Below are 27757 nucleotides of genomic sequence, written 5' to 3' on the forward strand. Positions count from 1 at the left end.
AATCGCTGCCTTACTTGCCTCTAAGCACAGCCTCAAGACATCCTTAGACTTTGTCGTATGTGAGAACCTATAGTGACGTCGCCCTATCAATTACGGGAAAGGCGTTGCAAGTGCTCCGTCACGTTGCACATCACCACTCCAAGTTCACACGTTGTAGCATGCAGGCAGTCTTCACTGCATATTAGCCAATACAAGAAAAGCGAGATGAGACTGTAACAATGGTTCGAGACCTCCAAAAATCATTCATGTAGAATACTAGCAATAGCATACATAGGTGTAGGTGGGTGGTCCTTTCTCCCATGGACATTTCAGCACACATCCCGGCTCGCAATGAGCCGCCCAAGAAATTCGGATCAAATCGTGTGGCAACACAACAGTTCTCAATCCACCATTATTGCAATCATTCTTGTGATCATCATGTGTTCCTATAAACTCAACCCCGGTTGATTCTAGACGAAGACAGAACCCTCAAGCCTGAGCTGGTCCAGTAGAAGAAAGGACCTGCGTGGAGCTGGATGTTTTCAGGCTGAAACTGCTGTCGGCAATTGGCGGTCGCGCAATCATTCTTGCTCCAGCCGACGCGGATGTCATCAGACCACCAAACCTGAGGCTTACCATCGACTTGCAGAGTGATCAGGATGGAGCTGAGATCGGTGAAATCGACAGCTGAGAAAGGCGAAAGTGGGCAGCCGGAAGACTGGTCGCAAGCGTTGACCCAGGCTTTCTGGCTGACAGCTTCTGTCTCGGTGGCGTTGGTCGCATCCCATCTGTATCCAGTGAAAGTAAAGACGCAAAGCTGGTTGGGAACCGCAGAGTCGGAGTGGCAACCTAGGTTCATGCCGAAGAAGTCAAATTGGAAGCAAGGAGAAGACGCCAGCTTTCCCATGCCGATCTGCGCAGTGTCGCCGGAGACGTCATCTGAAGAGGTGTTTGACAGAATTGGGGGCACAAACTCCACGAGACGACCGCCAGAGGAGGGCAGGAAGGGCATCAGCGGAGGAGGACCAACAAGGAAGCCCTTGGAGAACCAGAACCGGTGGTAAGGGTTGAAAAGCGGGCCAGACGAGACGTCATCAAACTGCGCGGGAAAGAATCAGCAAGTGAGTGAGATTTTGAGACAGCGGTAGCGGAGTGACTTACATCGAGAACCTGATTGCCAACCTCTGTGGTGCCGGTACAGATGGGTGTCGCAACAGGTGTCAGTGTGGGTGTGCTGAATGTTGCAGTTGTGTTGACATAACGCCTCTGAACCCCGCCAGGCTGAACAAGAGAGGTGAAGACTCCAGTGGTGAAAACTTGTACCACAGAGCTCTGAACGACGACACTCTGCCAAGTAGACACTGAAGGAGTGACGGCAGGAGAGACGGTGACAGCGGGGGCTTCGGCCGTGGATGCGGTTACAGCAGGGCCACCGACCGTGGAGACACCAGCAATGGTAGAGACTCCAAGAATGGTGGAAACGCCAATGATGGTAGAGACAACGGGAGAGCCAGTAGCACCGCCAGTGACAACGCCACCAGTGACAGCGCCGCCAGTGACAGCTACGTCCAAGGCAGATGCGACAATTGTATCGACCTTTGTGACGAGAGACTCGTAAGGGAACGTGTACGTGGTGGTCTCATCGGCGACGACGTTGATGAAACTGGTGGTGAGCACAGTCGTGGACGTGGTGGACTCGGAGCTGGTGCATGAAGTCGAGGTTGCAGCGCCAGGAAGAGCATTGTCAACCGTCGATGGAGCCGGCCAGAGAGTGATGACAGTAGGCGAGTTCTGGGAGCCGACAGCAGCAGTTGCAGGGTCGACAGGGACAGAGTAGCTACCAATGACTGAAGTTGGCGCGCCAGCAACAGTGGTTGGGACGCCTCCATTAGGAGCTCCTTGAGCAACAGTGACAGTGATCTGTGGTCCAGGCAGACCGCCAAAGGGGGGGACGCCAGTCTCAGCCGGATCAGTGTAGCCGCCGGGAAGGCCATTCGTATCTGTCGGGAAAACACCGCCTGCGGGAATCGTGAGTGTAACGGGGATCCCACCACCAGGAAGACCGTTGGTGTCCGTAGGGCTAACACCACCTGCGGGAACTGTGATTGTGACTGGAATGCCAGGAGCACCAGAGCCAGGAGTGCCGGAGCCAGAAACACCAGAGCCAGGAGTTCCGGAGCCAGGAGTGCCTGAGCCGGGAACACCAGTCGAAGGATTTCCAGGTGCACCAGGGATTACAGGGTCACCGTAGCCGCCGGGGATTGTAGGAGGAGTGGTATCTCCGGGGGTTGTAGGAGGCGTTGGCAACGTCAGGACAATCGTAGCAGTGGAAACAGAGACGGAGCTGGGGCCAGCAGAACCATCATCTCCCGGGATGCTTGAAAGAATCGTGGTGTAAGTTGAGGCACCTCCGGCAGGAGACTGAGGAACTGTCAAGGTGAACACGACAATGTTGCCCGGGTCCGAAGAATCAGTAGGTTGGTTTCCATTGCCAATGGTTGGCTGAGAAGCGTACAGAGTTGTGGTGACAACAGTGGAAGGTCCTCCGGCTGAACCGCCCGTAGGATTGGCAGGGACAACCACAGTGGTGGCGCCAGCTGGGCTAGCAGGAACATAGACAGTTGTGACACCCGAGCCTCCTGTTGAGGGAGAACCGGGAGTGGGAACTGTGTAAGTCGATACAACGGTTTGGATGGAGTAGCTCAAGGAACCATCTGGACCAGGAACCATGGTGGGAACGTAGCGAGTCGTGGTACCAACAGAGCCGCCGCTACCAGGGCTTCCAGGAGCGGGGGTTGAAGCTGCAGGGACTCCAGTGACTGGTCCAGTGCCGATTGCAGAAGGGAAAGTGACAGTGAAGCAGGTAACAAGTGTGTCGACGACAGGCGTTCCTTGACCAGAGTCAGGACGAGTCCGGTAGAGGGTGGTAGTGAAGTCTGTGACAGAGCCCCCACTGCCGTTGTCGGGGCCAGAAGGAGTGTTGGTGACGGCAGGCCCAGTGGCAGCCGGTGCAGTTAGGGTGTAAGTGAACAGCTCGCCAGACGCAGGATCGACAGCACCGTCCGTTACAGCAGAGCCAGGAACCGACCCGGTTCCGGCAGGCTGTGGGAATGTGACTGTGAAGGTTGCAACAACCGAGTCCGCGGCGGGTGTAGCTTGACCTGGATTGGTGTCTGTCCTGTACAGCGTCGTGGTGATCACAGTGACACCCGCGGTGTTGCTGCCAGAGCCATTGGGGTCACCAGTAGCAAACGGGCAGTCGGTAGTGGCAGATTGAGAAGGGTTCCAAGGGAAGCCGGGAGGGCCAGGAAGCGTAACAGTTGTCGTTCCTTGACCACCGGGGCCGGAGTTACCAGGGGATACGGGAGAACCAGGGAAACCAGGGGAACCACCATTGGGGTCGCCAGAACCCGGGGAGTAGACAGTGGCAGTGACAACAGTGACAGGAGCGCCTGTAGCAGGGGAAGACTCCCAAGGCTTGGGCCCGGTGAACTGAGATCCTCCAGGAGGGGGATCGTAGCTGTCAATGGTGACAGTGAGAGTGGCCGGAAGACCGGGGGAACCAGACTGGGCAGGAGACCAAGGGGAAGGGGCAGAGAACGGAACGGTTGCAGTGACAGTCTGAACGACGATCGAGGGACCAGGGTCGTTGTTGGAGTCAACCGTGATGAAGACCGTGGTGGTCGCCGCCGCGGGACATGTTGGCTGGGCATAAGTGCCAGCACTGAGATGTATTGTCAGCTTCAAACTCGAATGGGACTGGAGAGCAAGAAAAGACTTACACCATGGCCACCATGGCAAAGAGGGAAGCCCGCATCTTGGGCAATCGGAGGTGCCGGATCTAGGTGTAGGAAGAACACGTAGAATACGTAGGATACGCTGATCGGATTGAATACGCAACGAATGACGCGAACAACACAGACAATGACAACGCAGAGGGAAAAGGATTGGGGCGAAAGAGATGAGAGAGAGGATGAAGAGGAGAGGAAGCAGAGAGCAGAAATGGGGGGTCCTTGGGGGATTAAGTAGGACGGGGAAGAACCGGAGAGAATTCTGTAGAGCTGGATCGTGGGAAGGAAGTCATCGTCCTGTCTTTCCTCCTTTGGAGGTCCTGGAACCAGCTGTGGCCGATGACGCAACCCAACGTACGATATACTTTGCAACAGAGGAAGGAAGGTGTCGGTAGCATCGCGAAGAGTAATACTCGTCTTGCTTCACTGACAAGGCCCCGGTTCCATGCCGTCAACATCAAAACGTCCTCTCAAAACAACCGCTTGCTCTCCTATCATATATTCAAAGAGTATACGGAAAAATGCAGCCCAGCATAAGTCCTCGTGGACCCAACCGTTGCTCTGGTATGCGCACCTTGAAGTGCTCCCAGTTCCGAGGCACTGGGCTGGCTCCTTCCTGATCTTCTTCCCGGGATCTAGGCATTGTCCCTTGAAGTCCAGTACGTACTCAGTCACCAACATGACATGTTGCCATGGGATTCTAGAAGGGAGAAAAGAAGGAGGTTAGGTGGGTAGGAGGCAGGAGCACGAGGCCGTCCGGCTGCCTACCTTCCTTCGACGCGGTTTCTTGCGGTACAGCAACTTGGGCGAGAGACCACCTTCCACGTCAGGCCACGAGACGGGAAGTATGGGTGGCAGATGATCACGCCATCATTTCATGGCAAGCTGGGGCCAAGGGAAGGTACGTTGGGTGCAAAATGTCAGCAGAAAGGGCTCAAGAAGTTACTTCCCAGGGCATAAAAGACAGAGTGTACGAGCTAATGATGGTGCTCATGTCTGGCGTGATGGAGGCATGCCGGAACGATAATAGATCCGAGGACTTAATTAGTGAATTAACGTATTCACTTGCCGACCTGTTTATTTGCTCGATCGATCCCAAAATATATTCTGGTGCTCCAAATCCTTCTAACCATGTTCCTAGACCGGATCATCCTCGTAGGGGGGCGGGGGCGGTAGGGGCTCTCCGATGAGAGCGTCCACAGCTCGCTTCTTCTTCTCATCTTCAATCCGTGCCGCCCAGAGTCCAGCCCCGGCCGAAGTAGTCAACAAAAAGAAGAAAGACAGTACAGGGATCAGCTCCAAAATCATGGCGACCGTGCCAAACCATACGTATTCCCACGTCCTCGCCCGAATTTCGTTCTTGGCTTCCTTCTTGCTCAACCCTCGCAAGTGAAACCATCTGTAGTGCGCCAGCTTGCCCAGTCTCGTACCCGTGATGATCATGAAAGCAGGGGTGCCAACAACCGGGACAAAGTTGAGGGGCAAGAAGACTATCAGCTCGATGATCTGGATCATAGACCATGGGGTGAAGGCGGCAGGGGTCGTCGGCTTGCCGAGCATCTTGACCGCGGTGGGAGCATCGGGGAAGAGGATCCTGTGGGGAGCCACGAGGTCTGTTTGCGACTCTTTGATCAGGGTGGCCTTGGGGGAACGATTAGTACCATAAAACCGAAGAGAACACCAAAGATCAAAGACTACGACAGATTCAACTCACATCAAAGACATCTACTCGACACTCATCGACGAAGAATCCCTCAAAGAGACCCTGGATCACCACGAGACCCTCTCCGAGCACAAGGACCACCGCATTGACCCAGGCGCCCCATCCGTGGAAGATGGCCAGAAGTGCAAACTGTGGGAGGAAGGCAAACGTAAAGAGGATGAAGTAAACGAGAAATGATATGATGGATAGTGGTAGGAGGCGGCTAAGGAATAGCGGGTAGAATTCCTTGTTCCGCAAAAAGTACCAGATGCCGCGGATGGGAAACCAGGCCGCGATGCTGGCACGCTTCAGGTACCCCACCGGACGCTCGACGGGGCGTAGGAGAAGGTCGGCGCGGGATGACCACGCGGAGCGCTGCGACTCGGACATTTGTGCGATATACGGTCTTCGCTGCCCGTCGTGCTTGCGAAGATGGAAAACAACGGCAGTCAGAGTGGAAGTCGTCACGGTCGTCGGTTTTGAGTTGAGAGTGGTGTGCTCGCGATGCGACGATAACGGTGACTTTTGGCGGAGGATTGCGTTGGTGGTTGCCTCCTTCCTCTGTACGTCATTTTGAGTGACAGCGTCTTATTGGACGAATCAAACTGAGTATCCACGGAGAAGCGGGTACCTCGCTGTGCAGGGAAGTGGGGGTAGAGTCGGATCTTCCTGCCTAATACATAATATTCCGTAGGTATCCGTACCTACCCCGCGGAAAGAGCTACCAAAGCTTGAAATGCTAGGCAGGTGGCCGGCAGGCACCTTCACCGAGGGTGGTACGTGCGCCATACAGCGAGTTGAGTCGCTCTCACCGTGGCGGCGTGCTCTTGAACGAAATTATCAATTGGATCACAGCAAATGCAGTGCGCCAACGAGGTTAGATACCAAGCAAAATTTTCTCCATATGTTTCAAAGAATCCATGTCCTCCCTTGCAGCATTAAGGCTCACATATTCGACAAACCAGCCAACAGGCGGGTCAGTCCATCCAAACCATCCAATTAGCAGTGCGTGGTCACAGACTGATGTTGTTGGAAGTTAGCTCCAACAGTATGAGAATGCCACCGCTTGCATGCCAAGGACCCTTGTCGAGCTGGCCGACCGGCTTAATCTGCCATCATCTTGTGCCAGAAACCACAACTCCGGCCTTCTAACTCCGGATTTCGCCCCTTGACCAGTCAACACGCTCGCGTATACGCCAACGTGGTTACACCAGACGTGCATGCCGTCAGACGGTTCACCTTCTTCTGGAAATGTTCCGGTCCCGAGGGAATGGGATACACAGTTTAAATAGACGTGTGACCCTCGAGTTCACCCGGGACATCGTTATATAAAGACCATCCGCCCCCCCTCCACGGTCCAGATATTCTAGCGACCTTGACTTGGTTCCATAAACTTGATATCGACCAGAACCAGCTTGTTTCGACATGATGTGCAGTACCTAGGTTTCTGTCTGCCATTTCCAATTTCCAAGGTGGCTTTAGCGACGTTGTTTGCTCCTCGAAAATTTGAGGAATAGCAAGCCTCAAGTTGGGCTTGCGATCTGGAGGATGGAACGGCAATTTTGCCAAGGCCTATTGTGGCCTCTTTCGCCATGATTTGGCAAGTCGTCGACAGCCCAGGGCTTGTGTTTGTATCCATTATGCATGGCAGATGGATTTGTCGCTAATTAAATGTTAGTTGCTTCTGGGCCTTTGCATCGTCTCCATCGAGCCTGATAGCGAACGCCGTATGGCCAGGTCTGCTTACGTTAACATGACAGGACCCCAGCGTGCATGTCCATTGGGGAGTCGTCGTTGGCGGCAATCGCCTGGAAACGTGATTGATCAAAAGATCACTTTCGTCAATGAACCAGTCGACTTTTTCCGCCTTACGCCCAGCCGAGTTTGGTTTTTGGAAGATTTGATGCCGAATTCCAGTTTCGCAGTCGTAAGCCACAGAAAAACGAGTCAGCTACACCAAGCTCGGATGTCGAAAGGATCCAATTTACGGATACCCTCCAATGGCTACCGAGGCGACGGGCGCTGACCCGACCGATTACGAGGGTTCCAAGAAGCGCAGCCGTGTCAGGTACTCTTGCACCATATGTCGCGAGAAGAAGTGAGTTTGCCCATGGGCGGCCTGAACAGCCTTGGACTGCATCTGACAGCCTCGCGTGTTTCTCAGGCGCAAGTGCAACCGCGGAGATCCTTGCGACCAGTGCGAGAAGCGGGGCCTTGCGAGCTCCTGCGTGATCGTGCCATATCTGATCAGAGGAGGGCCTGGTGCGAGCTCTGAACATGCCGCCCTCCGCCATCAGACACCGCAGTCTGCCGAAATGGCGGCTTTGCAAGCCAAGCTGCACCGTCTGACCGAGGAGCTGGGCCAAATGCGGAGTCGAGAGGTCGAGATGTCTCGAAACCCGATCTCGGAATCTAGCGCGTCTAGCGTCAGCGCCAAACAATCTTCCAGCGGGACTGAAACCCCCAGCCTGATGGGAATCACGGAGCCGACGACTGCGGGCCCGATGGTGGACAGGGTGCGGTATGTGGATGCTGCCAACTGGGAAGCTATTCTTGACGATGTGAGTTTGGAAAAGCATTGAGGAGCTAAGCCATGATTGTACTGATTTCTCCCAAGATCACCAGGCTCACTACGCATTTCAAAACCAAGAAATATGTAGTATGTGACGCCGAAGAGCCTGAAGACATACCCGCCAGCAATGCTGCCTCGAAACCTACCGTGCCGTTTCTTCTTTCAGGGGCATTCCCAACGGCCAACATGACTACTCTCATGGCACTGCTGCCGCCAAGGAATATCACGACTAGGTTGATTGAACGATTTTTTGAGGGAAAAGAACCTGCTTGGTGTATGTCTTCAGAGTTCGACTGTATACGTATTTTACTGACTCGGCATCCCCCGCGTAGGTATGTTCCATGTGCCTACTTTCTGGAAAGAGGTAAGGGTTGACCGATCACACTCAACTATTGCGTAGACGCTCACGTATTCTAGTTTCATGAATTTTGGGAAGACCAAAGTCGATTCTCCTTAACTTGGCTTGCACTCTTATTCGCCATGATCAACCATGCTGCCTTCTTCTGTCTGAGGGCAGACGAAGCAGTCCCTGGCGACTTGGGGCCTGCAACTTACGTTGCCGACATTTTCCGCAGTCACTGTGCGCGGTGTCTAGCCCTAGACAACTACACGACCCCTGGGAAGTACAAGGTCGAAACGATGATGCTGTACTTTGGATCAGAGTATCTCCGACTAGCCGATGCACAGCAGAGCACGGTATGCCATAAAGGTCTTCGCTCAAAGGACGAATTCCCGCAGAACTGACGCGAAATAGGCAATCCTCATGTCCATCATCGTTCGCTTGGCAATGCATTCAGGAATGCATAGAGACCCAAGCCATTTCAAGGGCATGTCAGTCTTTGAAGGCGAGATGCGCAAGCGCCTCTGGACAATCGTAATCGAAATCGACGTGCTCATAGCCTTCCAATTCGGACTTCCCTCTAACGTGCAGTCTCAATACTTCGACACAGGTTTGATTTTTCTTCCCTATGTGGTTTCTGAAATCTAATGTACGTAGGTCTACCTCGCAACCTCCACGATAGGGATTTCGACGAGACTACAGTCAAGCTTCCCCCTGAGCGTCCGATGACCGAGGTCGAGCGGACGCCAGTGATGTACACGATTGTGAAATCCAGACTTGTGGTGGTATTTAGCGATATTGTCTCGCGCATGGCAAGTCGCAGCAGTCCCGACTACGGAGAAGTCCTACGGCTGGATGAGCGGCTGGAAAGGGCCCATGAAGAAATCCCTCCCGTCTTGCGAGATCGATCATTCACTCTCTCCGTCGAGGACACTGTCGATTTGATCATGCAACGACTCTGGATAGAGCTCATGTACCTGAAAGCCCGCATCGTCCTCCACCGCCGGTACTTCACGCTTGGACGCAAGGATATCCGATTCGCGCACTCCAGATTCGCCTGCATCAATGCGGCTACCAAAATTTTGGAAATTCAGTTCAACGTCAACGAGGAGTATAAGCCTGGAGGTCGTCTATCACGCGAGCGCTGGTTCGTCTCAAGCCTGAGCACTCACGACTTTCTCCTTGCGGATATGATGCTCTGCCTGGAGTTGTCTCACCTTCTACGCCCCGAAGGTCGCAACACGACTGGGATACACATTGACAAGGAGCCTCTCCTTTCCATTCTTCAGGCGTCTAGAGATATTTGGAAGTCCAACCGGAAAGATTCCAGTGAAGCCGTTAGGGCTTTCAAGATCTTGTCTCGTATGCTTAGCTTGTCGACTGGAGACCATTACGAGAGCACTCCGGAGACCGTTAGCTCGGACGGAGTGCTTGGTTCCGACATGGGATTGCGCCCGTCTTATCAACTCGCATGCAGTGGGTGCCCCCATGGACATCGACTTCACGTACCCCTCAGCTAACCCTGAACCCGCATAGATCCCGTTATACCTGGGTACATGCCTCAGCAACCCGTGGAACCTGCATGGATGGAACAAGATGGACCTGCTCGGTGGGGATTCATGCCCACCGCGAGTTCGTCAGAGTCCATCCCCATTCCTATGACGGGAGTGGATACGGCCATGACCTTGGACTGGGTTCGTTCAATTTGTGGAAGACGACGTACGTGAATGGTGCTAACAATTCTTGCAGAGTGTCTGGGATACCAAGGTCCAAGATCCAAACGTCGACACGATCGATTTGCCGTGGCTGAAGAGCTTTACAGACTCGCTCAACGGGTAGGAAGTACACGAGGTAAGGTGGGACCCTGCTCAACCAGGTTGAATGGGTGATTGTGCCACCGCTATGGTGTTGTCGCCAACCCCAAACCCGACACAGGGGACGCTGCGTAATATATATTAGATGATGTACGAGAAATGAATTTAACGCAGAAAATTGATTCGAGATTTCGCCGGGTTACTAGATCTGGGTTGTCTAGATCAAGGTTTGTATCCAATTAGCTGTATGCATTAATACCTGATTATATTCAAGGTATCACTACCACTCTCATCCCGACCATCCATCATCACCACCGCCCACCTCACGTCAACGCAACACCCGACGCCGCAAACGTGGCATAAAACAGCTTCGTCTGTCCCGTGATCACCATCCTCCCGTCGCCGGCGAACTGGAAATTTGCCGCCGTGGTGCCCGTGTAGATCTTGCCGATGAGCTTGCCGGACGGGTTCCAGACGTGGACGCCGTCGTTGCAGCCTGCGTAGACGTTGCCTTTGGAGTCGCAGTGGACGCCGTCCGGGAGGCGGGCGGACGTGTGGGCGAAGATTTTGCGGTTTTCGAATGTGCCGTCTTCTTTTACTTCGAAGCGGTAGCTGTGGTGGGTGTTAGATGGCGTTTAATGCTTGGGAAGGGAGGGTGTGGTGAGGGTTCGAGAAGAGAGGAGGGGAGGAGCGGAAGAAGAGAGGGAGGGAAAACGTGAGAAGGTGTGGGCGTACACTGTGGCTGGCTTTGTAAAGTTTGTGCCGAATTGGCCTTGGGAAATACCCGTGTCTGTTACGTAGGCGTATGTGCCGTCCGGAGAGAGGGTGATGCCTGGCGTATCACAAGTCAGCCTTCTCGCAACTCAACATTTCATCTAGGCTGAGAAACTCCGGCAGGAAACCGGAAACGTACCGTTAGGCGACACGAACTCGTCGGTAACAACAGTCAAGGCTCCGGTGGTGGGGTTGAGGCGGTACACCTGGTTCGGGAGGCCCGGGGCGGGACGGAAGTTTTGCCAGTAGCCGTACTGGGTATCTGTGAAGTAGATGTCGCCGTTGCGGCGGGAGACGACGACGTCGTTGAGGGAGTTGAATTGGCGGCCAAAGTAGTTGTTTACGAGGACTTGAGGTTGGGTGGATGGTTAGCTTTTTGAGATTTCGGAGGGAAAAGAGTTGGAGGGGAAGTTTGGTGAGGCTGGAGGGGGAAAGTAGGGGAGGTTTGGACGAACCTGTGGTGTTGTAGGGTTCCACCGGATTCATGAGGTACAGCGACGAGGGTACGCGGTCGCCTTGGCCTTCGCCGGCGAAGATGATTTGGCCTCTGTAGTTTGTTCCACCTGTTCCATGTCAGTCAGGTCATTTGATAAGGCCGGGATAGACAGGGGGATATAGACGGTGGATGCGAGCATGGTCGTTCTTACCATTGGGATTAATGACCTGCGGGTTCGAGGGGACGGTGGTGACGGTGACCTCTTTGGTACCCAGGGACCCGTTACGAAGAGCCTCTGCGTCGGCGAGGCGGATCTTTTGGACGATGGAGGACTTGTTTAGGCCGGTTCCTGCTGCTGGGGGTCCGGCGTTTTGGACGAAGAAGACTTCTTCTGTTGGGGGATACCTTTGGTGGTTTTGTTAGCTGATTACTACTCATAAGTGAAGTTAAGGCAGGGAGTCAGTGAGCGAGTGAGTGAGTGAGGGTGCGTATGAGTGAGTCATATGACGGAGAGGATTTGGCATACCATACGACTGCCTCGTGAAAGATGGGATCCGTCTCTGAGGTCGCAATGAGAGTCAGTGACGGGTCGCTACCGATGATGTCGTAGAATTCCGGGTCGTAAATGTGGAATGGCTTCTCAGTGAGAGATTCATGCGTGACGCCCGGCCAGAGGAATTCCTAACACAAACATCATGTCAATGACTCGGATGCTCACTCATTGGAACTCGTCACGTATAGCAAAGCGACTTCCGGGTGACATACCGAAGAAGCATTGAATTCTAACGGAGGCGGGACGACCTCCAAGACATTGAAGCTCTTTTGGTCGATAATCTGGGCTTTCGCGGGGAGCGCCCTCTGGGCCGCAGCAACCTGGGCATGCACTCCCGAAGAAGAGAGGAGAAGACTCGCTGCGCCGGCGAAGCTGGCGGCGATGGAGAAGGAGGAGGCCATGACGGAGGTATTCTGGAGCGACGACGACCAGGTGGTTAAGGGTGGGATGGTATTGCAGGTGAGGATTGATTTATACCCCGGCGCCAAGTCCATGTTCTCTTCTCCGTCCTTGACTCTAGTCTTCACCGATGGTGCGGATACTGGCGCGCAAGGTACGGATACCAATATGAGATGTACGTAAAGCGCAAAGCAAGGTAGTAGTATGAGGGGTAAAAGACGTGGTTAGCTTGCTTGCATCTTTGGGCCCTTGTTCATGTTGATCCCAGGAGACTACTGCGTAGACTCCAAAAAAAGTCTGGGCAGTGGCCGCGGTGGACACCGAGAGGGCGGACTGTCCTGTTCGGCGGAGATTACCCGGGTTGTCCGAGGGAATTAACGGCAGTTGTCCTCCTCCTCCTCCTCCACATTGTCCACCTTGCGATGCCTGAGTCGTACTTGAAGCATCTGTCCATATCTGACCCCGGCTCAAAGACCGCAGGATGCATGCTATCCTGGGATGGCACACGGATTCTCGAGTAAGATGGCAGATGAGAAACAAAACGTCGAAGTGAAGGATGCAACCACTGCACGGTAAAGAACCCGGGGTGCGATGCGGGGTGCGGGGAAGAGACAGCAAAAGCCAGAAGCTACAAACGCCAGGCGGGAAACGGACCTGGGCTGGCCTGGCTTCGATGATCTACTGCTCTTTGATATTACTACCATGCCATCCATGATCCGGTACTTCAAAGGGCGGAGATGACGCCAGAGCTCCAGTCGTTGACGATGGATTCGAGACTTGGCAGGGGAGGGGAGGGGATATCCGTGGGCACGAAGGTCCGGGCGAGAGGCCAATCCCGAGCTCCGGCTCGGAGGCCGGTTCGGTTCCTAATAACCATTAATTGACTCACCGGCAGTCGTGATCAGTAGTCTATTTGGATCTAAGTAGGTGATCAAGGACGACTGTTTAAGCTTAAAATGGCTACAGCTCACGATGTTTCCTAGAGCGCAATCAATCGGAGACTACACTTTGAGCAGCCTGGCGGTAGCCCCAAGTTTGTTTCTTTGTCCCCCATTGAGTTTGGCTTTGGGGGGCTCTGGGGGGTGGGTGTGGCCGGAGACCCCTGTTTGCATGATGGAACGAACCCATGAGTCGGAAAAGAGTTTACGTCGTTGCGATGTGTGTCCGTCGCGCGGGGAGAAGGCCGGAAAAGCGGGTAGAACGGGAAGGATACTTGTCAATCATCATTCCATGAAGCATGCAGAAAGAAGGTTGAATCCTCTGGAGGAAGTTCCCCTCACGAACCATGGGTGTGGGTGGTTGGAAAGATACTTGAGTCAACTAACTCCTGATGCTCAAGAAGCAATGCCGGATAGTTGATGAGAGGAAATAACGCGGTGATATACCATGTTACGTTCGCTGGTCACACCCAAAACTCTTCCAATTGCATGACATACGCCACAGACGTGAAAAAACAAATAGGCAAAAGGGAGTTATCGTGACGAGAACTATGAAGACCAATACCAAAAAGCAACGAGTGACAACTGTGAGATTCGAACTCACGCCTCTTTCGAGACCAGAATGCGCCCCGCTTACAGGGAAGTTACCATTTGTTGGGAAACTTGAGTCTGGCGCCTTAGACCGCTCGGCCAAGTTGCCATGTGATTCGTCTGACGGTCGGCTACGACAGAGACCTCAAGGCCCGTCTGCAGGGGGATCGTCAGCGTTTTTCCGTCGTGATGACAGCTTGGCCGTGGTACCAGCATGATGGGAATGTCTTTTGTCAGTTCTCATCTCTCTGATTGTAGTTCAACAGGTTATTCAGGATCTTGAGTTCTTGGCTAGATGTTTCTTGCCGGGGTTGGTTGAAATCTGCAGCATTTTCAAGTCTTTGGTCTGACGCATGTGTGGGTCTCTGTGACTCGGATAGCTTCTTCAGAAAGTAGCTCCCAAATATTCTAGAAGGTATTCGCAGCTCATGCCCAGACTCAGCATGCCGGTGTCAGGTACCACCGCATTTTGATTGACCACGAATCATCTATTCCTGTTTTCTTGGACTGGACGACTCCTGTTTCCCTAATGAAGACATAAGCCCGCAAATCAAGGCATGGTAGTGGTTTAAGCCTGAACCCCGTTTGATGCTTCTCTTCCACCGAAAGGCCGTAAATCTATTCCCAAGTCTATCATCATATCAAACAAATCAAAGACAACCCATCTTGAGTTTCATAAAAGCAAATCCTTCAGGTCTGGAATCCCCAAGTCTAGCAGTCAGGCACACTGACAGGGATATTAAACGGCACGCTCGTCGCCAAACCACTCAAACTCGTCTCCTTGAACTCATTCCGCATCCCCTTGGCCGTCAACCTCATCGCCCGAATCGCATCGTCAAGCCTGACCTTCTGCGTCCCCGTCTCACTGCTCAACGCCAAATTCGCGCTCGAAATCGCCTTGATCGCGCCCAGCGCATTCCGCTCGATACACGGCGCCTGCACCAGTCCGCCGATGGGGTCGCACGTCAGACCGAGGTTATGCTCGATGCCAATCTCGGCCGCCTGCTCGATGGCCTCGGGGCTGGCGCCCATGCACGCGGCAAAGGCTCCCGCCGCCATGGAGCACGCGACGCCTACTTCGGCCATGCACCCGCCCTCGGCGGCAGAGATTGTGGCGCCGCGCTTGTAGAGCATGCCGATGGCTGCGGCGGTGAGGAGGAAGGTTGGGATGTCGCGCTCCGGGTCGTCGGAGATGAATTCGATGGTGTATTTGAGGACGGCGGGGATGATGCCCGCTGCGCCGTTTGTGGGGGCCGTGACGATGCGCCCTCCGGCTGCGTTTGTTTCGTTGACGGCGATGGCGTAGACTGTGAGGTAGTCCATGGTGGGAAAGGTTGTGCGGCGGGAGGGAGAGGGGGTGATGGGGTGGTCTAGGGAGCCCAGGATCCGCGGCGGTTGGCGGCGGCCTACGCTGAAGCCGGGGACGTTGGATTTGTTGATTGTTGCCGGGGTGGACGCGGAGGAGAAGCCGGGGAGGGAGGCCTTCTCGCCGGTGGCCTTGTCCAAGGGGTTGGGGGAGGTGTGGCCGGCGGTGGAGTAGAGGCCTCGGGTTAGCCTCCGGTAGAGGGCGGGCGCGCGGCGATGGAGTTTGAGGGAGCCGGGGAGCTTGGTGTCGAGCGGTGCCTGGACGCTCTCGAGGATGCTCGTGTCCATGACCTGCCAGATCTTGAAGAGCTTGTGGTAGATCTCCTCGTCCGTGTACCCGTGGCTCTTTTCGTTCTCGTACACGAGCTGGGCGATGGTGAGGTTGTGCTTGCGGCAGAGCGCGAGCAAGCTGGTTGCGTCGCGGAAGGGGTACCGGGGGCCAGACGACTCGCCGGTAGAGCTCTCGGATCCTTCATGTTCATCGACGCCGTTTCCGGTTGTCGAAGCGACGGGGGAGAGTACGTCTCCTTGAGCGCCCTCGAGCAGCATCGGGTCTTCCTTTGCTTCGTCCAGGGGCTTGACCTCGGCACCCGTCCGACGGTCTCCCGCGGCATCGGAGCGGCGAATCTCCTTGTAAAACATGTTTTCCGCCAAATCGGCCGGATGTCTCCCGGCAGTCTCGCCGTCCGGACTTTCTACCTGCGTCATGGACGAGGACGATGCCGGCGATGCGTCCGGGTTGATAGACAGCGCACCGTTGACGACGAACCCTCCGCCGACGCTAAACATGTCGTTGGTCGCCAAGACGTAGCCCTCGTCATCAAATACCGTAAACCGCATGCCGTTGCTGTGCATGGGCAACTTACGACCCCATTCCCAGACGAAATCCCGCTCATAGTCAAACGCGACCTCCTTGCCCTTGCCATCCGAGAGACCTTGGCCCAAGAAGAGCTTTTTGCTCGCCTTGATCTCGGTGAAGCGCTCCGGCACGTACGCCGTGTCGACGGTCTCCACATCGGCGCTCTCAAGGCCGAGAAGCAGGGCCGAGGGGGTCATGTGGCCTTCGCCCGTGAGCGCCAGACTGCCGTAGATGGAGACGCGGATCTTGTTGACCTTGTGCAGGAGGTTCGCTTCTGCTAGGTCGGCGACGAAGATGTTGCCGGCGCGCATGGGGCCTACGGTATGAGACGACGAAGGGCCGATGCCAATGGAGAACAGATCAAACGTCGAGATCACGGCGTGCTCGTGGTCCGCCTCGCTGTAGCTTCCCGCATCTTCCTCATCTTCCGCTGCAGATCCGGATGCGGATTCATTGCGGCGCTGGGCTGTAGTTCCGAATAGCCTCGTTGACTGAAGACCTGTGAATACTGTTGCTGCTGCTGCTGGGCCTCTTCCAGTGTGTCGGATCTGGTGCCGAGTTGTCGGGTTGTTGGCCGAGAGAGTGGTGTAGTTGGGGCCGGCGAGCCGCGTTGAAGCGCGTCGAGCCGATGACGATGCCCCACGCAGCTGGGCGAGCCGCTGGATAGGACGGCTGCTCATGGCTGTTGCTGGAACGGAGCAACGCCGGTCAGTTGAATGACTATGTGAGTGCTGAACTTTCGGAACGTCGACTGGGTAGTAGGAGAAGAAGTTTTCAACTTTTGATGATGGGTAATTTGTAAACTTTGCGTTTGACAAGGCGGTCTAGGGGTTGCCCTGAGAAAGAGATAAGAGCCCAGAGCACAGATACAAAAGAATGCTGGCGGTGCTGTCGGTGCTGCCGCTCATCATCCCTGGCAGCCGGATCCCGATGGTCTGGGGTAAGACACACAAACAGATGGTCGCATTGACCAATCATTCGCCGTAGATTTGTAAACTCCACCGAGGGGCATCAGGGTAACGTAATGGTTTGGTGATGTTCTTGTCTGCTCGTGGAAAACCTTGTTGTCTCTCTCGCTGAAACTGTCGACATTGTCGTTCATCGCAAGATGCGCACAAGTGAGATAGTTGCATCTGTAGGTAGGTATTCTCAAGGAGTTGTTGGTTGGATGAGAGGAAACTTCATGCAATAAGCACCCGTATTCAGGACCAGCCTTATCGTTATTGGATGAGTGCAATGTCGTAAGCCACGTTAAGCCTGTTCGGGGAGGTCCCTCACCAAAGGATCGGAGGAGGGGTGTTGGTGGTGGTGGTCAACGCTCTTGATGCCACGCAACATCTCACCTCAGATTCGGGGAGTTACACCTTGGTGCGATATTACTCACTGCATCTTATCCCTGAGTATTTCAGCCTCATGAATCGTCTCATTCTGCAATCGCATACAATGGCTGAACCGGAAAATGATGGCGGGGATACTCACTTACCCGAGATTGAGACCACAGACGTGCATGAGTCTCAAACGGCCGCCACCAAATCCGCACCTCATCCACAACCACAATCAGCCTTCTTCTCATCTCTCCCCCTCGAGATTCGCCAAAACATTTACAGCCACTTATGGCAAGCCGCCGGATCAATCCAGCATGTGTATAAATCCAGTGCATCCGCTCTAGCGCCCTTATCTCACTGCCCGTGCATCGCCGACCTGGACGCCGAAGATATCCGTGAAGACGAGCTGTCCCGCGTGCTCAACACGCCGGCTGCGGACCCAGCGACTTTGCAAGATGGCGTGGGACCCGGTTCCGAGGAAGAACGCGAGGCGATTCAAGACTGGCGTTTCCGTATTGTTTCGTCGTGGTGTAATCACTGGAAGTGTGAGGAGGAGCCGCCTATTCTCCGGGAACTCCAGCAACTCTCACTCGGAGACGGTGATGAGGGGGAGAAGACGGGTGAGACCTCCAAGGATAAACGCCGTCAGATTCTAGTGAAGGAGTTCAGCCCGTTCCTTGCAACTCTTCTCACCTGCAAACGTATGCGCGAAGAAGCCATCGACTCCATCTACAACGACACAACCTTCTCCTTCATCAACACAGAGGCCCTCACACGCTTCCTCGACACCACACCCACCGCCTCCCTAGCCCGCATCAAAAGACTCCATTTCACATGGCGAGCCCCGATCGAGACATACATGGACCGGGAAGCAGACGAAGTCATCGCCGAGAGAACCAAATGGGTCGACACGTGGACAGCCGCCGCCGACAAACTCCCGCGCCTCCATGAGCTCCAGATCTGGGCATACCCGTACTACGCGCGCTACCCCACCCCCTTTGAGGAGTGGTTCGAGCCGCTGCACCTGTTTGGGCGTCTCAAGATGTCGCCGTCGCGGTTCCATGTCTCGTTGCGCTGGTTCCAGAATAATCTGCCGGAGATGGATACGGGACCGTTGGAATTTTTGGAGGCGGCGCCGTTTGGGTATGAGATGGTGCCGCCGTGTCAGGAGAATCCACTGCATTTTCACTGGCGGAGGTTGATTGGGTTGGGCCCAGATGAGCCGCGGGTGCCGGTTACGAGGAGGCAGAGGAAGAGGAGGTATGTCGGGAGGGCTTTGTAGGAATCTTGGGGATATGCTTTGAGTTTTCAACGCAGCATAGCCAGTTTTCTGAAATTATGGCTCTCGAGATGTCATATTCATGTTTTTCATTTGAGAAACACACTGGTAGCAGGGCAAGTAACACCTTTCGTGCGTTCTTCCAGATCTGACTTGGAGTTTGCTTAAAGGGACTCAAAGAGGGTTGTTTGATCGAAGTCACTCAGCGTATTCAGACATCGTGACGGTCAACCTGTGTGGAAAGATGCATCGCGAAATTAACCCGTCCAGTATTAAAGCTTGATCTCCAATATGGCAGAAAGCAGTAAGCCATGCGTATGCGTGGATGTTGGCAACATTCACTATAAGGTCCAAGAGAAGCATGGTCAACATGCATTCGGAACGCAGATCTAATAGAATAAGAACAGGCTATGATGACTTTGAGTATCTACATGTAACAAGAAACGCTCAAAAGAAAACCGCTAAAAACAACAAGGCTTATTACATGCTCAAAGATCAACGCTCGGCATCGCAGAGTGCGTTGCGTAAATGTTCTCCTCCCGACAGGTAGTTCGTTGCTCAACGTCCGCGGTACCAGTTTCCTCGGCCAGAGCCATGACGCGAAGCAGATTCTGGGCAAGACTTGTGAGAGTAGTGGTGAACTCCTCCAAGACATCCCAAATTTCGACACTACCACACGACTCAATCTCGCCGAGACCCTTCTTGCAAGCGTTGATAACCTCATGGATCTTGTTGATGGGCTCCTGGTGTAGCCTCTGGATCAGACTCTCGCTCTCATCAAGCAAAGAATCAGAGCCATTGGCGCCAGCGGCTTGCATATAGCGTTTGCAACCGTCTTTTAGGTCGGAAAAGGCCTTTCTCAATAGCGTTTGCGTCTTGGCTACGGTTTCCTTCAACTCTGAGGCGTCTCCGGTCGCGTCACTTGCAACAACATCTGATAGGATGGCCATCACGCCATCCAGACCATCGGCGAATACGAGCAAGGCATCCTCGTACACATAAACGGGCACAGATCCGCGGCTCGCGTCAAAGGCCGTGTTGTTGGTGAGGGCGTTTTGCATCCTCACCAGCGCATCCGTCAGTTTCGCGGCCGTGATCTGAAGCGTACTGAGGTCTCTGGGACATTTGGCTGGAGGTAGACGCCCAATGGCGTACTGCTGCAGATAGCCCCTGATTTCCTGAGCGTGTGGCCCGCCGTGCGTCTCGGCGAAGCGCACATCTGCGATGGTGCCCGCTGACTCGAGGAGAGTCTTTGGCCCGCCTGGATGAATGGTGAGGAAGGGCGTCAGGTCGTAGACTGTGCCGTCGATGGCGGCCCAGCTTGAGGTGATTGAGTTGTGGGCTGCAAGTTGGGAGGGGGTGATGATGGGTAGGGAGGAGGTGGTGGTGGTAGTGGAAGAAGATGGTGCATGTGGCTTGGATGGCTTCTTCACGGCGGTAAAGAGATCCTGGTGGATTCTGTCCCAGTGCGCGGGAGGTGACGGGATGTCTGTGTAGTTGTTGGCGTCGAAGGAGTTTACACCTTGTCCCTCTTGCTGCGGTTGCCCCAGCCCGAGACTGCTTGTCACCGTAGCTCCAAAGTCGGAGCTGCCGCAGACAAAGACGTGGGCGCCCTCATCCTTGACGAGATGGTGGATGGAATCCCGATGCTCTACCAAGTGGCGCGTCAGGCGTCGTTCTCCCTCGGGAAGCTGAGTCCTAATTCCACCGCGGATCCTGAAGTGGTGTGTCTCCTGACTGAGGGCCAGGGTGATAGTCAACGGCAAGATCCTGGTGAGATGCTCCAGGCTGTTGAGTGAGCAGGGGACATGGCGGCGTGTTTTGGCTGCGATTACGAGGAGCAGCTCGCCCACATCACCGGTGCTGTCCCGACGCTCCTGAGCCCATGCCGCCCGCTCGTGAAGGAAGCCTACTAAGGGGCCGATGCCGCTACCCTGGCCGATCAAGACCAAAGGCACAGAAAGGTTGTGTGGCTGGCGGAAACGCAGACTGGGCCATGGGCGAAGACGCAGATGTGTGCCTTGAGCTGCGTTGCTCAAAAATGCCGAGACGAGGCCCTCGGGTGAGTGTTGACTAACTGTCAGAGTGATGGTCATGCCTCCCTTCCCAGTAGAATCTCCCGCCACACGAGCGATAGAGTAGAATCTCGGCTCAGCTTCATCGTCATCACTATCTTCGACGCTCTCATCTGATGGCACGTCATGATCTTCTGGAGGGGTAGAAGCCCTCAACCGTCGCTGATACGTAGAAGTCCGATTGAGCTTTCTCCTCTTCCTCGGCGGCCAGACCTGAACTCGATCGCCTGCCTCGAGCGGCAACTTGGCATCCAGCTTCACTTCCACCACCGTGCTGCCCTCGTACACCGTCTGCGACTGAATGCGCGCATCCTGCCACAGAGGCCGGCCGCCAAGTCGCGACGCCATGCCAGCCTTCATCTGCATGCTGAGCATAGCCTCCGGCCGCATTTTTGGCTTTCCTTTTCCTTTCTCTGCTGACGACGAGCCGGCGTGCTTGCACTGGTCGGTGCTCTTGACGCCACTGCTCGTCGAGTGACGCCCCGTATTCAGTGACACGCCCGTGACGCCAATGGCCTTGACGCGGTGTCGCTCGAGGAACCAGACGTACATCTGCAGAAGCCCGTCCCACGCCGCCTCAAGATGGCGGTATTGCGACTGCTCTTCTGAAGACACACCCTGCGGAGCACGAGCAGTACACGCAGCGACGTAGTCTCTCACGCTCGCGGCTCTGTCGCCAAGCGCATCCAGAAAGGCGCGGATATTGGCCGGTAGTGTGGCCTTGCGGTCGCTCTGCATCTTGGTCAAGTCACCCTTGACGTCCTGGCGGCCGATGAAGACGTCGAGCGCGTGGAAGAGCGGCGTGTCAGCACCGCTGTTGCCCAGTTCGCCGGGCGTCACGGCACGGCCCATTGCTGGGTACGTCTTGATCCAGACGACAGGGTCAAAGGTTGCCGCGTCACGGAGGGTCATGGCCTCGAAGACGTTGGCGCATTGAACAATGGTAGCCGCCAGGCTTTCGAGGCAGTGCGTGACTTGGTCTGGTTGGTCGGCTAGCACACCGCTCTGCGCGAAGGCCATGGCTGAGAGGGCGGGTGCAAAGATACCCTCCATTGTGCCTTGAAGACCTGAGGACAAACGCTCCTCTGGGAGGCCAAAGTAGGCGCTGCTTAGGTTGAAAGCAGCGTTCCCCATGGCGTTGTTAAGGACGTCGTCGGCGGGCACCTGTGGCAAGTTAGCTTCTCTAGTTCTTAAAGATATCACTTCGTGAACTTACCCGTCCTGTCAGCTTCCTCCCCAATGCCGTGCAAACTCTCTCCCATGGATCGAGAACATGGCGCGGCACTTGTAATCGTCCTTCACACTCCTTGCTCTTACCCTGCTCCTCGCCAAACATGTAAGCGTGGGCCAGCGCGCTCAAAACTAGTGCCGCTCGCGCCAAATGACGCTGTTCTAAGTCATCCCACGCGTCTCTACCATCTACAGTTGCGCGCTCGCGTAGGGCGTCAACAGCATGACGCACTCGTCGTGCTCGAAGGAAGCGCGGCAAGTTTCCATGAACCACCTCCCACGCCTTCAAGGACGCAGGCAAGCGTTGGACGTGGCCCAAGCTCCTTGAAGAATTACGAATACTAGGGTTGATGACGTTGGTTGGGGGCATTGCTTGACATCCAAGGAAGCCCCTGGTGCTGGTGAAGCACCCATCGAGGCCCGTGCCGAAACGGAGTGTTCGTGTTCGTGTCTCCGTCCCCGCCTCCGCTCCGAAGGCCTCGGGGTCCCGAAACTTGAATTCTGTCGACGATGACGTACTCCCGGCCAGCGCCGTTGCCAGGGAGGCCTGGGCGAGGAGGAAGCTGGCCTTGGAGATGGGACAGTCGATTAATGTTGTGTACGAGTCGCTTGTGGCGTGTTGTTGTTTTTTGGCCGGAGTTTCCGGCGGCGTGATGATGCCTCCAGCTGAGAATGCTTGGGGTACGTTGAGAGATATTGAAGAACTTTTGTGCTTGATTACATTTTGTTGTGATTTGTTCTGAAAAGAAATTTGTATAGGTGAAGTGGGAGCCGAGAGTGGCGTTGAAGGTCTTTGATAGAGAGACATGTCAAATGACTTGATGAAAGAAGTATTAATGAACAAAATAATAGATAAGTCAGTGTTGTTACAATAAAGATGAAGAGAAAGGCGAATTCACTGGTTCCAGATCAGTGATCACCAAGTGTGAGGCAGAATACGTGGACTTCGTTATTCATTAAGCATGTAATTCAAAGTTGTTGATTCTGTCGATCCTCCTGAATGATCAGAATAGGCAAGTGAGTAAATATATGTAAATACATGCCGAGAGCACCGCAATAGCAAGAGAGAGAGAGAGAGATTCTCCCTCGATCTTGTTACGTATTGCCTATTCCGGGCAACAGCGCTTGGAAGCTTGTGGCATACAATCCATGGCCTCAACTCGGAAATAACCTCAAAGGTATCTTCACAACCTGGCTCTAATTCCGAAAGTATTTCGTATTCAGATGATATCTCCCTCCGCCTCCACATACCGAACCGGCGTTTATCCAAGAGACGGCATTTCGTAGTAATGACCCAGACCCAAGCAAGGCAGACATACGGCATGATGGATCGGCAGTGCAAAGCAGAACATTTTGTTGTTCGGCAGTGCCCCGACGGCGTGGTTGACAACCGTCCGATCATGCCATTATACTAGCCATTTTGGGTAGCAAGGACGATTACACACCGTGCACGACCGGGCATTCGGTGCCTGATTGAGTCAAATATGGTTCTCTAGAAATACGAATACACGCTCGTCCAAGCGCAGGATGACGGGGCATCTTGGGCCTGGGCGCAACCTTTTCGCCAACATTAAAGATGATAGAGTTTGAGCCTAGGAAAATTATTCTCCTGTGATAATGTCCGATTCCGTCATATGGGAAATTATGCGAGAAAGCTTCTAGCCTTTCAAAGCTCTCCCTGCTCTCTTGATCGACTTCAGAAGTTCAGAAGAACCTAGCTATTTGCCAGCGGAACTCATACCGAACCTCCCCGTCCAGCTCTGAGATACAAGCTGTCGGCCCTTCAGGCACACAGCTGCGTCAAAACGCCTCTGCCCTGCCCTGCCCCTTGCTTCGGGTCCCTCGGACGTTGCGAATGCGAAAATAACGACACCCAGTACACTTTCGGCTTCGGGGTTGAGTCTGTCGATTATATGAGTTGCCCGTTGGGGAAATCCTTTTTGGGATACTCGCTTTCCACCTTGCTGTGGTCTTAGTAACAACCCAGGCCATATCAGCTGCAGTTGTCATTTTCACCCCTCATTGTTGAAGAGTCTGGACTCGGACAGTGACGACGACCTCTCTTGAGTCTTGACTATTTCTCCCCAGATCGGTCCTCTATTCCGGAGATTCGGAGAAAAGCCACTACTACTTGTACGATCCGGAATGAAGGAAAGTCAAAAAGCGAAAGAAAAAAGAAAAAAAACAAGTTGATCCAGCACGTCCCTCGGAACTTCGGTCTAGAACTCCCCGCTCACTAACAACTCGAGCTCATCATGTTCCTCGACATCATCCCCTTCACAGCTCACCTGATCAACCTGCCATTCCTCCAGAGACTCCTCTGGACTTTCGGCCCGGCCATTCTCGGACTTTTCGTCCTACGTACCATCTACTACCTGACTCTTCATCCCCTGGCGGGATACCCGGGCCCCATACTCGCGCGCATCACTACCATCCCATGGCTCTGGCATCGCGCCAACGGTACCAACCACAGCTGGCCTCTGCTCCTCCACAAACAGTACGGCCACGTTGTGCGCATCGGCCCGAATGAGCTGAGCTACAGCCATCCTGATGCCTGGCACGACATCTACGCCAAGGCGGGCGGAGGTGGCGATATGCCAAAGGACTATGTCGGACTGGGGCCGGACATGGCGGCGCCCGAGAAGGGCATCGTGCGGGCCGAGAACGATGCCGACCATCAGCGACAGCGACGTCTATTCTCGCACGCCTTTTCCGATCGTGCCGTGCTCAAGCAGGAGAGTCTCGTACAGGGCCATGTGCGCAACTTGATGGGCAAGCTGGCCGATGAGAACGCGGAGCCTGCTTTAGCTTCTGCTTCTTCTGCCCATGCTGATGGCCGTGTCGACCTCATGACATGGTTGAGCTACCTCGCCTTTGACATTATGGGCGACCTCATGTACGGCGAGCCGCTTGGCATGCTCGAGAGCGACCAGTCGGCGCGCCAGTGGGTTCGCGACACGTACTCAACCATCAAGACAGTCACGCTCGGCATGACTATGATGGGCTGGCACTCACCTCTAGGGCCCTTGCTCCTGAAGCTCATCTGGGGCGGTAGCGGCGAGCGCCGCGCCCGACACAACCGCTTCTCAACCGACCGTGTCGACAAGCGCCTGGACCGCGGTGACGACTCTGGCAGCGACATCTGGTCCATGATTATGCAGAACAGCGGCAGCGACAAGAAGCCAGGCATCTCGCGCGCTGAGATGTACTCCAACGCTGCGACTTTCATGATTGGCGGCACTGAGACCACCACAGCCGCCACCTCGGCCCTGACTTATCTGCTTCTCACACACCCGTCTAAGATGGCCACGTTGCGCGCGGAGCTTGATGCCGTTGTTGAGGATCTGCAGGAGGACTTGACTTTTACTCGATTGCGGAAGCTGCCCTACCTCAACGCGTGTATCGAGGAGGCCATGCGGGTGTACCCGCCTGCGCCGACGCCGATGCCGCGGATGGTCCCTCCCGGAGGCCGTATCGTCTGCGGCCGCCATGTTCCAGCGGGTACGCGCGTGGACATCCCATTATATGCGATTGCGCATCATCCGGATAACTTTGTTGATCCTGAGGAGTTCGTGCCTGAGCGATGGTTGGAGGGCAGCGAGCGGCCGGCGAAATATGCTGGTGATCGGAGGGATTGTGTCAAGGTATTTTCAGCGGGGCCGCGAGACTGTATTGGCAAGAAGTGAGTTCCATCCTTTGATTTCTTTCCTCATCCCGGTTTCCAGATTGAAGCCGATGACTAACCTTGCGCACAGCCTTGCGTACCCCGAGATGAGGCTTATTATTGCTAGTCTACTGTACAGATTTGACCTTGAACTGGCTGACCCTAATTTTGACTGGTTAGACCAAAAGAGCTATGGCATTTGGGATAAGCACCCTCTTTGGGTCAAGTTGGTGCCGCGCAAACATGAACAGGCCTTGTAAGACTCAATCTCATCTATGAGACGGTATTATTATTGAATGCTCTAAATCATCTTAACCCTGTACTTGAAATAGTCTGTGATATGAAATAAACCGTTCATTTGCTTTCTATTCTGGACATATATTGTGTTGTGACCAACTCGCATGCTCCACTGTTCAGTCTACCACACGTGTTTGAATGATGTTTTATTTAACATTCTCCGGATCTTGGGGTCAAATCAAATGGCTTCAGAAAGGAACTATGCCATCATTGTACGATAAAGGTTGACTAGATTCTACTACAAAGTCGTCTAATGAAGTTCAATCCCAAAACCTTGGCCCGAAATAGGCGCTGAACCCCACGCCCTTGCCAGGAGAGGAAATCGAAGCCATGGTATGCAGGCCAGTCTCTCTATTCTTGCCGCTATTTAGGTTGAAGAGAAACATGAGTCAGTACTAACGCTCATACGCTCATTAAGCGCGTCGATGAAGGGACAAGGGATGCACTTACAAGGCGTCTCGAACAGCAGCTCCAAAGTCGTACTTCCCCGACTTCATCCCCTGCGTCTGAAGGATTCGCTCGTAGCGCTTAAGTATTCCGGCCTCGTCACGGGAGTACTGCCAGATGGGCACATACATCTTGACCTGCGGGACCGCCTTGCCTGGCACAAGTTCAAAGGCGAAGCAGAGCCCGCAGTACTTGCTATTCGGATCACTGAGCGGCTTCTCCAGAGTTTCCATGTCGGCTGGGGCAATATCCTCCATTTCCATCAGTAAAGGCCAAACTTGTGGGAGGAAGTCGGCCGAGGAAGCAGGAAGGCGGCCGCCTAGTGTGAAGACGTCACGGGCTGAGGCAAGTGAGTTGGCGTGTGTGTGTACGTAGACCTTAAAGCGAGGCTTCTTGAAGAGCGCCACGCAGTCGATGGCGAGAAAGTAGATGTTGATATTGTCCTCGCCTTGCGAGACGAGGAACGTTTTGAGTAATTCCCACGCAGCCAACATCGCTTCATCACCCGCGGCAAGGCGTGTCGCGACGGACTCGGTGATGTCCACCAGCGACTGGTTCGTTGCGAGGACTTTGAGTTGCGGAAAGAGGTACGCTTTCATGCTGATGGTCGTGTTCTCCTCAGACTCGAGGTCGAATCCAGCATAACAAATTTGTCGGGGCAGCGCACCACCAGGCTTCATTCTGATCAAGCCCGCCTCCTCCTCCGTATTAAGAAAGACAGAATCAAGGAAGGCATCCAACCACGTGCGATCGGCGTTGCAAGCAGATGCCAGACCCGCCAGCTTCTGACGCAGTCCTCTCTGCCCTAGGGGGTCACCGCCCGCGGCCCCAGGGCTGGGATCCACGAGCGGCTGCACCGTGAACCGCACCTTGGCCTCTCTGTGAGATGAGAACGCGACGCTTGCTTCATAAGGAGACTGATTGTGAGTAAGGATGTAGTTCGCTTTGTCAGGAGAAGCAGGCGGCTGCTTCAGGCGGGGGACCACGGCCTCGCGCACAAAGGCGAGATGGGCGTCTTGGATGTGGGCTGTGTAGGAGCCCGTCCAGCTTAGGAGCGAGGAAAGGGTATTGTGGAGGGTGGGGAGCCATGAGGAGACAAGAGGATCTCCTTTCGAAATGGAAGTATAACTTGAGGAGGGAGCGTCAAATTCGTTGTAGATGTTTCGCTTGGCAGTGCCAACAGCTTGATAGGCCATCTTTGTGTGATATTTTTCCTCTTGAGGCTATTGAGGTCAAAAATTGATATACTCACTCTGTTTTTGGCGTTTATTCGTAATCACGTTGACTTTTTCCGCTTTGATGATTATTTCTGGCTTTTGGCTGCCTC

The 27757-nt window shown here is 54.5% G+C and overlaps 9 protein-coding genes across 9 annotated transcripts; 3 read left to right on the forward strand and 6 right to left on the reverse strand.

Annotated features, from left to right (window-relative positions):
- Window positions 1-433: 433 nt before the first annotated feature.
- On the reverse strand, window positions 434-3796 carry CPAR01_16174 (uncharacterized protein; the record flags this gene model as incomplete). Its single annotated transcript, XM_060500419.1, has 3 exons — window positions 434-1078; window positions 1141-3703; window positions 3762-3796. The coding sequence occupies 3 exons, from the start codon at window positions 3794-3796 to the stop codon at window positions 434-436; spliced, it is 3243 nt and encodes a 1080-aa protein (XP_060340900.1).
- Window positions 3797-4907: 1111 nt separating this feature from the next.
- Window positions 4908-6261, reverse strand: CPAR01_16175 (uncharacterized protein; the record flags this gene model as incomplete). Its single annotated transcript, XM_060500420.1, has 3 exons — window positions 4908-5411; window positions 5485-6033; window positions 6181-6261. 3 exons carry the CDS (start codon window positions 6259-6261, stop codon window positions 4908-4910), a joined length of 1134 nt encoding a protein of 377 aa, XP_060340901.1.
- A 1211-nt stretch (window positions 6262-7472) lies between these two features.
- Window positions 7473-10223, forward strand: CPAR01_16176 (fungal specific transcription factor domain-containing protein; the record flags this gene model as incomplete). Its single annotated transcript, XM_060500421.1, has 9 exons — window positions 7473-7570; window positions 7637-8033; window positions 8090-8318; window positions 8377-8408; window positions 8462-8740; window positions 8799-8994; window positions 9042-9860; window positions 9921-10078; window positions 10134-10223. The coding sequence occupies 9 exons, from the start codon at window positions 7473-7475 to the stop codon at window positions 10221-10223; spliced, it is 2298 nt and encodes a 765-aa protein (XP_060340902.1).
- Window positions 10224-10521: 298 nt separating this feature from the next.
- On the reverse strand, window positions 10522-12455 carry CPAR01_16177 (D-lactonohydrolase; the record flags this gene model as incomplete). Its single annotated transcript, XM_060500422.1, has 7 exons — window positions 10522-10810; window positions 10934-11030; window positions 11112-11321; window positions 11428-11535; window positions 11620-11813; window positions 11935-12089; window positions 12174-12455. The coding sequence occupies 7 exons, from the start codon at window positions 12453-12455 to the stop codon at window positions 10522-10524; spliced, it is 1335 nt and encodes a 444-aa protein (XP_060340903.1).
- A 2145-nt stretch (window positions 12456-14600) lies between these two features.
- On the reverse strand, window positions 14601-16793 carry CPAR01_16178 (L-serine ammonia-lyase; the record flags this gene model as incomplete). Its single annotated transcript, XM_060500423.1, has 1 exon — window positions 14601-16793. One exon carries the CDS (start codon window positions 16791-16793, stop codon window positions 14601-14603), a length of 2193 nt encoding a protein of 730 aa, XP_060340904.1.
- Window positions 16794-17556: 763 nt separating this feature from the next.
- On the forward strand, window positions 17557-18720 carry CPAR01_16179 (uncharacterized protein; the record flags this gene model as incomplete). The annotated part of the gene is made up of 1 exon (XM_060500424.1): window positions 17557-18720. The coding sequence occupies one exon, from the start codon at window positions 17557-17559 to the stop codon at window positions 18718-18720; it is 1164 nt and encodes a 387-aa protein (XP_060340905.1).
- A 485-nt stretch (window positions 18721-19205) lies between these two features.
- Window positions 19206-22830, reverse strand: CPAR01_16180 (cytochrome b5-like Heme/Steroid binding domain-containing protein; the record flags this gene model as incomplete). Its single annotated transcript, XM_060500425.1, has 2 exons — window positions 19206-21956; window positions 22009-22830. 2 exons carry the CDS (start codon window positions 22828-22830, stop codon window positions 19206-19208), a joined length of 3573 nt encoding a protein of 1190 aa, XP_060340906.1.
- Window positions 22831-24277: 1447 nt separating this feature from the next.
- CPAR01_16181 (cytochrome P450) lies at window positions 24278-25946 on the forward strand (the record flags this gene model as incomplete). Its single annotated transcript, XM_060500426.1, has 2 exons — window positions 24278-25704; window positions 25778-25946. 2 exons carry the CDS (start codon window positions 24278-24280, stop codon window positions 25944-25946), a joined length of 1596 nt encoding a protein of 531 aa, XP_060340907.1.
- A 483-nt stretch (window positions 25947-26429) lies between these two features.
- On the reverse strand, window positions 26430-27626 carry CPAR01_16182 (aromatic prenyltransferase; the record flags this gene model as incomplete). The annotated part of the gene is made up of 1 exon (XM_060500427.1): window positions 26430-27626. One exon carries the CDS (start codon window positions 27624-27626, stop codon window positions 26430-26432), a length of 1197 nt encoding a protein of 398 aa, XP_060340908.1.
- Between the last annotated feature and the right edge of the window lie 131 nt (window positions 27627-27757).

Source organism: Colletotrichum paranaense (assembly GCF_030867605.1).
Source record: "Colletotrichum paranaense strain IMI 384185 chromosome Unknown Scaffold_23.1, whole genome shotgun sequence".
NCBI classification, from domain to species: Eukaryota; Fungi; Ascomycota; class Sordariomycetes; order Glomerellales; family Glomerellaceae; genus Colletotrichum; species Colletotrichum paranaense.